Genomic DNA, 9,997 nt, shown 5'->3' with positions numbered 1-9,997 from the left:
ATTTGAAATCATGCTGAGATATACATCATGGATACTGTAATACAATAATACATCTACCATGATGGAGATTTTACCTCAATCCTATTCTAAATGTGTAAAATTATATCCGGTTTCATGATGATACGTCTCCATAAGCCATAGTTAAAGCTGGTAAATAAGAATAAATACGTAAAACATTTGTTTTGGTAAGCGATTCGATACAAGGAGTCATCTTTTATCCTGAAGTTGCTGTTGAAACATCCCAGTCTGTTCTGCGCTAGTCGGGAACACGGAACTCGTCTGACCAATCATATATCGTTTTGTTTAGTCTTTGTCCAATAGCGTGATAGCTTGTACGATCCCGACAGAAAGCAACAAGAAGTTTTCAAAATGGTGCTTGAAAGTACTATGGTCTGGTAAGAAGTACATTATTTAACCTATTTTGTGATTTTTTTGTGTTTTGTCAGTGGATCACGCAAAGATATCATATATAAGCACTTAATTACACAGTTCATAAACCCGAATTTGGTTTAAATATGTTTGCTTAAAGGGCTGATGATGGACAGTTAGCCGGCTACGTGTCGACTGGCTGAGTCATTGTAGCTACACTTAGCTTATATTTGCGGTGCTAAAAACATTTTAGCTGTACCACATTTAGAATTTCTATTGTTTACGATTTCGTATTTTCTTTCTAAATTGATTACCTACAACTAGGATGATTCGATTGTCAACCAGCGGCATATTTGGTGTCTAAACTGGCTAATGCTAGCCAGTCATGCTAATACTGTTTTTTACACAATGACGCCCGTTTTTAAACAAACAGCTTTCATGTTAATTTAGCCTCCCCTCTATGATATGGCCTTTGTTTGTAATGCTAATGATACGTCAATTTGCTAGCTTTAGCCAGGCAGATTCCGTGTCAGAGCCACGGTCAGCCTTTTTTCTCCCGTCTTAGTGTGGACAACAGTGAATATATGAGAAACGGAGACTTTCTACCAACGAGATTGCAGGCTCAACAAGATGCAGTCAACATCGTTTGCCACTCTAAAACACGAAGCAATCCAGAAAACAACGTCGGTCTCATCACAATGGCGAAGTGAGCTCCGATCCGACCAATGTTCAGCCATCCGTAACATTTAGATTCGTTCCGTTTGACATGGCTGCTCGTGAGGGTGAACGTTGTCTGCTGTTTCTCATGCAGCAACTGTGAGGTCCTAACCACGCTGACACCAGATTCTGGCCGTATCCTGTCCAAACTCCATGCCGTCCAGCCAAAAGGAAAGATCTCCTTCTGCACTGGCATCAGAGTAGCCTACGTGTGTAACGAGGATTCGTATTTGAGCTAAGTTAAAAGAGAGCAGCTTTATCGTGTTATTCATTGACGTTTTGCCGCTGTTTTTCCTGTGTAGCTGACCCTGAAGCACAGACAAGGAAAGAATCACAAGATGAGGATCATTGCTTTTGTTGGGAGTCCTGTCGAAGACAATGAGAAAGACGTAAGTTTGTGGGCGGTGCAGAATTTAATACAAGAGAAATTCTCTCTTCCCATCGATGCAGCCGTGAACCAGAAACAGACGTCTTTACTTATTCTTCTGTCCTGACCTGCTGATCCTGCAGCTCGTCAAGCTGGCCAAGCGCTTGAAAAAGGAGCGAGTGAATGTGGACATTATCAACTTTGGGGAAGAGGTGAGGGCAATTCTTGTCTTGCGTCACGCTGCTGTAAGGCAGAGGGGTTTTAAGCACGACATTTATTCCTCTTTTCCGAGTTTGCTCCTCAGCTGACCTTCCCTTCTATTTTCAACCGTTCATACAGGAGGTGAACACGGAGAAGCTGACTGCCTTTATAAATACTTTAAATGGGAAGGAGGGGACGGGATCCCACCTGGTCACAGTCCCTCCGGGGCCCAGTCTGGCTGACGCCCTGCTCTCCTCTCCCATCCTGGCTGGTGAAGGAGGTTCTATGATCGGTCTTGGTGCCAGTGACTTTGAGTTCGGTGTGGATCCCAGTGCTGATCCAGAGCTCGCCCTGGTAAGCTGTACATTGGATATAAAACAAAACGCAGAACTTATTTACTACATGATGGTAACTTTAAATGTGAATGCCAGTCGTAGTTTGGATTAGAAATGTCCCTGCGATAACGCCAGGGTGTGAAATACTGTGCATCTGCTGTCTTCGCATTTCTTCAGGCGTTGCGCGTTTCAATGGAAGAGCAGCGACAGCGGCAGGAGGAAGAAGCCCGCAGAGCGACCGCCGCCTCTGCAGCGGAGGCGGGCGTGGCCACGCCCAGCGCAGATGGTGATTAAACCGTCTGAGACCGTCTTCTGAGATGTGATGGGACAAAATGATACTAATTGGTCCTTTCCTCGGTTTTGACTGACTGTCACAGACTCGGAGGAGGCCCTGCTGAAGATGTCGGTGTCCCAGCCTGAGAGCGGCGCTGCCGTTCTGCCAGACTTCAGCAGCATGACGGAGGAGGAGCAGATCGCCTACGCCATGCAAATGTCTCTCGCTGGAGGAGGTGACTTCCATTTGTTTGTTGTACAAATCTACGTTCTTGCCGTCTTCCATTACCGCTCATATTTACTGGAATGAGATGAGTCCATATCGCTTGCTGTGTGAACAGAGTATGGAGAAATGGACGCCGGCGCCCCCATGGACACGGCAGATTCTACCAAGGTGAGTCATCAGAGTCTCGGCTCGGGAGACCAAATCCGCCTTGACTGATCGCACCCCCTTTTGTGAGTAGGAGGAAGACGACTATGATGTGATGCAAGATCCAGAGTTCCTTCAGAGCGTTTTGGAGAACCTGCCCGGTGTCGACCCGAACAACGAAGCCATCCGCAACGCCATGGGCTCGCTGGCCTCCCAGACAGAAAGCAAGCCGGATGACAAAAAGGACGAAGAGAAGAAGAAATGAGGGGCCGAGGACCGCCGACACCGGCCGGAAACAAAGTTAACAATGGCAAGATTTGCTTAAATATACACAAAAAAAATGTTGGTGTGTGGTCTGACAGCCTGGCATGACGCGAGTCGAGCGATTGATACTATTGGATGACGTCAGACGCACAAAGGCCTCTAACAGGATAACTAGTGTCAATCTGACTGACTCAAAATGTAAAATGTATCTACTTTCTTGATGCCTTGTGCGTTCCTGATCCTAAATTTCCTCAACTTGGTATATCGACCCGTGAAACTAAAAGAGTTTGTGATGAAAACTGTTTCTCCCACACACCTGTTATGTCTTTGTTTTGTTTTTGCAATAAAAACTGCGTGTAAATATGCTGCCTTTGTGTTTCTGTTGTCCTCGGAATCTTCTAAACGCGTTGAGAATAATGCGGTTTCTGTCGCGCATTGTGATTTCATGCATCCCAGATTAATTTTTATCCCCCCCCCCCCCGCGCCTCGGCATCCCGATAGGGCTGTTGACGTCACGTGACGGGAAGCGCAACATTTTCATCTGAAATCGAGCTAGCACAATCGGGGATCGCATATCCAGGTAAACAATGAAAATACAGGAAAATATTAAACGACAATCCCCGTCCCGACCCCGCGATCAAACCACGCCATAGCAAACCGCTCCAGTTGTGCTCTAATGGCGAGCGCTAGCTAGCTAGCTAGCTAAATGACCCCCTCTCTGCTTGACTGGGAGCGGAGCGGCCAGATAGCCATCCTCAGTCCGGACAGGGATATCGCTAGCTCGGGATAAACGAGGTCGCAGCCCCGGTTGAACGGTTTCTCAAATAGTCACGATTTCAATACCTGTTATGCATTAAAACATTGTTGAAGCGGTGTTTTCCATTCATAGCTAATGAGCGCTGTGCCTGTTTCTACAGGCGGGATTGGTTCTGGGATCGCCGTCGCTGGCGCGCTAACGCTAGCTGGCTAGCATAAAAGCTACTGCAGGATGCTTGCTACTTCGCTAGCCCATCTGAAAACAAGCTAACCTGCTGAAACGCGACATTTCACATGAGCTTTGTTTGGCACCGAGCTTTCCTCGTAAGTACAAGGTTATTACAGAATATTATCAATGTAATTATTGTGTATTCTGATTTAGTGTTGCGTTAGCACTGCTGATGGATAACATCACAGATCGGTGCTATTGTTGTCTGTTGCCATCTGCAGTAATGTCTGGGAATGTCTTTTCTGCAGGAGTTCATCCCGGCATGGGGGACATGAAGACCCCAGATTTCGATGACCTGTTGGCAGCGTTTGACATTCCCGATATAGATGCCAAAGAGGCCATCCAGTCGGCCCCGGACGAGGCTGAGGGGCCCCACGGAGCTCCGGGCGCATCCCTGGGAAAGTCGGATGGCGTCGTGGGCGTCGGTTCGTCTTTGAGACCGCCGAGCCCCTCGGATCCCCAGGCGGACACCTCGATTGTTAGTGTGATCGTGAAGAATAAAGTCCGCCTCGAGGCCGCGGACGGTGCAGAAGGAGACATAGACCAGGACCCTATCCATGTGATCGGGGGGGTCGACGGGGGCCCCAGACTGGGGGCGTGCGCCCCTGGATTGACTGAATCTGAGGCTCTCAACCACAACGGTTTCGGGGCGTCTGGCGTCTCGGCGCCGCTTCCCCTCAGCCAGTCCCAGTCGAACGGAGCGTCGTGGTCCGAGGCGGCGGGCGCCGGCGCGTCCAAGTCCCACAAACAGGGCGGCAACATCTTCAACAGACTCAAACCGCTGGTGGCGCAGGGTTCTGGAGATCCGGTGGGCCGAGCCCGGAAGATGCAGCTTCTGCAGCAGCAGCACCAGCAGCAGCAGGATACGGGTCAGGAGAGGGCGGACGGGGTCAAAGCGTCTTCCTCCCTGTCGGGGGGGTCTCCTCCTCTCGCTGCAGGCGGGCCCGTCCGGGTAGCGCCGCCGCCTTTCTTCCCTCCTTCCAAGCCCCCGCTCTCCGGCCCCCCTCCTGCCCTCTCTTCGCACTCGTCTCAGCCTTTTAACGGCGCTCCCAGAAGCGGCCCTGCTGGATTCCAGCGCCGGCAGATGGACGAGGAGGACTCTGACCCGGATCTGGGGAGTCCGCTGGTGATCCAGGAGAACCCGGAGTCTCCAGGGTTGAGCCAGCGGTACAAGTCCGGGTCGGCCTCCGCCCAGCCCGCGCCCTCCGCTGCACCGCACCCCAAACCGGGGGACACTCTGGCTTCGTCGACGCCCCGGCGTGGCTCGGCCGAGGGCCCCCACCTGGAGGACCGGCACCCCGAGCACGTCATCGAGGAGCGGGACTCACCAGAGAGCCCCGAACCGGAGCTGCCGAAATCCACCGCCCAAGGGGCCGGAGCAAAGAGGAGCTCCGGCCCCGGGGGACACTCCGCGCCCGCGCCGCCTCCTCGTGAGCTGAGGGAGCCCAAAGAGGAGGAGGAAGAGATGGAAGTAGGAAATGGGACGGAGAGGGGAGGAAGCGCGAGAGGAAGCGAGGAGAAGATGGAGGAAGGCGATGGCAAGCCGAAGCTGGTCCGGGGAGACGCAGGAACCGCTGCGTCCCCCGCTGCCTCCGGGGCGCCGTCCCGACCCCTCAAAGTAAGGATCAAAACGATTAAGACCTCCACGGGTGGAATCACCAGAACCGTCACCAGGGTGGCGCCCAAAGGTGGCGCCGCAGGGAAAGGTTCGGACGCCAAGGCTCAAAGCGGCGAGCGGAAGGCCCAAAAAGCCGAAGCGCCGCCCGGCGCCGGGACGGCCTCCCAGAAGGTCGCCGCGCTCAACGCTCTGCCCGTGTCCACGCTGGCCGCCAGCAGCGTCATGCTCGCCGCCGCCACCAAGGTCCAAAACAAGATGGCGGCGTCGGACAAGGCCAAGGTTTCCGCCACCGCCGTCAGCATCACCAAGTCTGCTTCCCTGCCCGTCACTCCCGCCGTGGCGTCCTCGCCCAAGTTCTCAGTCGCCGCCGGCGGCATCAGCGTCCGTACGGCCGGCAGCAAGACGGCCAACGGCGGCGGCGGCGCCCTCCAGCCCAACAAGCCCGCCTCCATCGTCAACAGCACCGGCGCCGTGATCTCCCGCAGCCAGTCCAGCCTGGTGGAGGCGTTTAACAAAATCCTGAACAGCAAGAACCTGCTGCCCAGCTACAAGCCGGACCTCTCGGCGCCGCCCCCGCCCGAGTGGGGGCTCCCGCTCCCGGCCGCGGGCTACCGCTGCCTGGAGTGCGGCGACGCCTTCGCGCTGGAGCGCAGCCTGGCCCGCCACTACGACCGGCGGTCGCTTCGCATCGAGGTGACGTGCAACCACTGCGCCAAGCGGCTGGCCTTCTTCAACAAGTGCAGCCTGCTGCTGCACGCCAGGGAGCACAAGGAGCGCGGGCTGGTCATGCAGTGCTCGCACCTCGTCATGAGGCCCGTCACCGTGGAGCAGATGATCGGGCAGCAGGACGCCACGCCCGGCGGCGGCGGCGGTACGTGGGCCCGACTCGCACCGTTCAGGTCAAACGTTGGTCTGAGGGCGGCGGATGAAGGAATGTTTAAGTATCGCACCTCGACGGCGAGGTCGGCGGGTCGGTTCCTCTCGGGTTCCTCCCGGGTTCCTCTCGGGTTCCTCTCGGGTTCCTCCCGGGTTCCTCCCGAGTTCCTCTCGGATTCCTCCCGGGTTCCTCGCGGGTTCCTCGCGGGTTCCTCGCGGGTTCCTCGCGGGTTCCTCTCGGGTTCCTCCCGCGTTCCTCCCGGGTTCCTCCCGCCGGTCCATAAAACATCAGAAATATTCCGTTTGCCACACATGGCGTCTCCACATCGCTTCCTTTGATCCTCTATTATCAGATGAGGCTGAAACGGGACGTTTTCCCTCCCTATTGATGATGTCATCAAACAGCTGATAGAGAAGCGTTCAAGAGGAATGCTAAACGTTAGCATTCCTCTCAAGTAGCAGCGCTGCTAGCTCGTTTTTGACCGTTCTTCGCGTCCCGTTTCTGATTTGACGTGGTTGACCTGCTCTCCTCTTCGTCCTCTTCGTCCTCTAGTCTCCTCCCCCTCCACCGCCACCGGGGGCCCCGCCGCCTCTGCCAACTCCAGCCCGATGAAGGACGCCTCTGCTCCGCCGGCCGCCCCGCCCCCTCCCCAGCCGCTCCGCCGCGCCCCTCAGGGCCCCCAAGCGCTGATGCCTCTGCCCTGCAAGAAGGCCGAGGGTCTTCAGTACAACAACTTCAAGTGCCCGGAGTGCCAGACGCAGTTCTCCGGCAAGGCCGAGCTGGTGACCCACTTCCAGCAGATCAGAGGCGCCTCCTACTCGGTGGGTCGCCGCCTCCCGTCCCCGGCGCCGTGACGTCCTCCTGGCGGTGACGTCGTTGTCCTTCCCGTTTCAGACGTGCACGCAATGCTCGCCTCCCATGATGCTGCCCAACTCCTGCGCCGTGTCGGCACACCAGAGGATCCACAAACACCGAGCGCCGCACGTCTGCCCCGAGTGTGGGGGCGTCGCCCGGCAGGCCAGCTTCCAGACCCACCTGGAGGAGGCCTGCCTGCACTTCGCCAGGCGCATCGGCTACAGGTACGGTGACGGTCCAGACCCGACGGGTCCGCTGTCGCCTGGCGGCTCGGCCGCGATTTAAAACCTTATTTATTAGCAGCTGTTATTTTTATCTTTAACTTTATTAACCCTTTATTTTCTTTTTGCAAATAAAGACATTAAAGGGCTTTGAGATGATTATAAATGTCTTCCAGCGTTCTGATCTGAATACTTTCGGACACACACACACACACACACACACACACACACACACACACACACACAATGTCCACGCATGGACGCCGCTCGTCTAACGGCGTGTCTCGTGGTCCGGTCCAGGTGCTCCAGCTGCCAGGTCGTGTTCGGCGGGCTGAACTCCATCAAGTCCCACATCCAGACTGCCCACTGCGAGGTCTTCCACAAGTGCCCCAGCTGCCCCATGGCCTTCAAGTCGGCCCCCAGCGCCCAGAGCCACATCAGCACGCAGCACCCGGCGCTGACGGGGGGGCAGGCCAAGTACGGCGCCCCCCGCCCCGCGCAGCGTTTCAGCCTCCGGCCCGGGACGGAGCCCTGACGTGTTTTTGTTTCTCTCCCCCCCCCCCCCCCCCCCCCCCGGTGGCAGGATGATCTACAAGTGTGTGATGTGTGACACGGTGTTTACCCAGAAGCCCTTGCTGTACATGCACTTCGACACGCATTTAGCCAAGCAGAAAGTGCACGTGTTCAAGTGTCCGGACTGCACCAAGCTGTACGCCCAGAAGGGGTCGATGATGGAGCACATTAAGGTGCGTGCCCCCCCTGCCCCCCCCCCCCCCACACACACCGTGTGTTTCATCCGGTCAGAAAGTCACTTTGTGTGGTTGTGCTTTGTCGCCGTCGACCCCCCCCCCAGACCGCCCACAGAGGGCCGTCAGCCAAACAAACAGAGCCTCAGCCCGACGCCTCTTCGGCCCCCGCCGGCGCCGCCACGCCCTCCGGCCTCAAATCCAAACCGGCGGGAAAACCAGACAACTCGGACGGCGAGGACTGGGGGCGGGAGCAGGAGGAGGAGGACGAGGAGGACGAAGATGACGACGATGACGAAGGGGACGAGGACTACGCGGCCCCGGGGAGTCAGCCCGCCTCCGCTGGGGGCGGCGCCCAGCCCGCCGCCCAGACGGAGTGGACCTGCCCCCAGTGCCAGACCACCTTCACGGACAACGGCGACTACCTGAGTCACGTGAAGATGGAGCACGGAAAGGTACGGGACCCCGACGCGGCCTCCGGCGGCGCTCGTGGCCTCCCCGCCTGCGCCGCGGCGCCGCCCGCTTTACGTCCTTTTATCTTATCTCCCTCTCGTTTGTGTGCAAAGTTCCCGTGTCGTATTTGCGGCGGCACGTTCAGCACGTCGTCCAGCCTGAGGCGTCACGAGCGAGTCATCCATGAAGGCAACAAGAGAGTCTTCCATTGTCAGTGAGTATCAAAGGGGCGGTGGAGGCGGAGCCAACCCGCAGCCGGCCAATCAGAAGCCTTCCCCGAGAAGCTCTGATGGGTTTCTACATCCGTCGGCTCTTTAAATATGTATCGTACGACTCGGATATTAGCCGCGAGCGTCTCCAGAACTCTTCATCAGCGACGGACCTTCATCATCGATCATCTCGATTGATCCGCGATGGACTTTTGTTTCTCAGATATTGCACGGAAGGAAAGCGAACCTTCGGCAGCCGCTTCTTACTGGACAAACACGTTCGGCTGCATCACAAGACCGCAGACGGACAGGTGAGTCGGGCGGGGGGAAGTCCCACAATGCAATGCACCGCGGAGGAGACGCTGAGGGAAACGTCTTCCTTGTTGTCCGCTCAGGGTCCGCCCATGACCAGGAAGCGCGCAGCCACCGGCGGAGAAGGACCAGGAAGCTCCTCAGAACAAGACGGCGAGGCGGGACCTCCCGGGAGCAAGGGAGGGGACGAGGAGGAAAACGGCGGCGAGGACGGCGAGGAGGGCGCCGCTCCCGCTCCCGCTAAAAGAACCAGGGCGTCTGCTGGGTCTGCACCGCAGGGCGCCAACGACCCGGAGGAGGAAGACAGCACCTTCCGCTGCGTCCCGTGCGGCTTCGCCACCGAAGACGGGGCGGAGTTCCAGCGGCACATCCCCCAGCACCGGGCCGACGCCGCCTCCTTCCAGTGCCTGCAGTGCGGCGTCTGCTTCGCCTCCGCCGGCTCGCTCAGCAGACACCGCTTCATCACCCACCGCGTGCGGGACGCCCAGGGCGACGCCGACCGCGGCGCCCCGCGCTCTCACGGCGACGCCGACGGCTCGCCCGCCGGCTCGCCCCGGGCGCTGGGCGAGGACGGCGGCGACGGGAACATGAGCTGCAAGGTGTGCGGCCGGCGCTTTGACAAGGCCTCGGACCTCAACACCCACCTCAGGACCCACGGGATGGCGTTCCTCACCGCGCACAAGACGGACAAGCCCCAGTAGAGGGGGCGGGGCCCGCTGGGGCCGATGGGCGGTCCTAAAAGAGGACGATGAATGTTTATCCCGAGACGAAGCGGCTTTTTTTTTTAGCCGCTTTGAACAGTTTCACTTTTCGGTGAAATCCATG

At 57.1% G+C, this 9,997-nt stretch overlaps 2 protein-coding genes across 2 annotated transcripts; both read left to right on the top strand.

Annotated features, from left to right (window-relative positions):
* Window positions 1-285: 285 nt before the first annotated feature.
* Window positions 286-3,262, top strand: LOC137902921 (26S proteasome non-ATPase regulatory subunit 4). The gene is made up of 10 exons (XM_068747026.1): window positions 286-395; window positions 935-1,075; window positions 1,181-1,295; window positions 1,389-1,475; window positions 1,597-1,665; window positions 1,793-2,008; window positions 2,167-2,275; window positions 2,367-2,498; window positions 2,604-2,656; window positions 2,727-3,262. Exons 1-10 carry the CDS (start codon window positions 370-372, stop codon window positions 2,895-2,897), a joined length of 1,119 nt encoding a protein of 372 aa, XP_068603127.1. The 5' UTR covers window positions 286-369; the 3' UTR covers window positions 2,898-3,262.
* Window positions 3,263-4,140: 878 nt separating this feature from the next.
* On the top strand, window positions 4,141-9,930 carry znf687b (zinc finger protein 687b). The gene is made up of 9 exons (XM_068746906.1): window positions 4,141-6,409; window positions 6,929-7,197; window positions 7,271-7,455; window positions 7,753-7,929; window positions 8,036-8,198; window positions 8,306-8,653; window positions 8,765-8,865; window positions 9,084-9,171; window positions 9,256-9,930. The coding sequence occupies exons 1-9, from the start codon at window positions 4,144-4,146 to the stop codon at window positions 9,871-9,873; spliced, it is 4,215 nt and encodes a 1,404-aa protein (XP_068603007.1). The 5' UTR covers window positions 4,141-4,143; the 3' UTR covers window positions 9,874-9,930.
* Window positions 9,931-9,997: the final 67 nt, after the last annotated feature.

The sequence above is a fragment of the Brachionichthys hirsutus genome, chromosome 13 (assembly GCF_040956055.1).
Source record: "Brachionichthys hirsutus isolate HB-005 chromosome 13, CSIRO-AGI_Bhir_v1, whole genome shotgun sequence".
NCBI classification, from domain to species: domain Eukaryota; kingdom Metazoa; phylum Chordata; class Actinopteri; order Lophiiformes; family Brachionichthyidae; genus Brachionichthys; species Brachionichthys hirsutus.
This window is presented reverse-complemented; position numbering and strand designations above follow the sequence as displayed.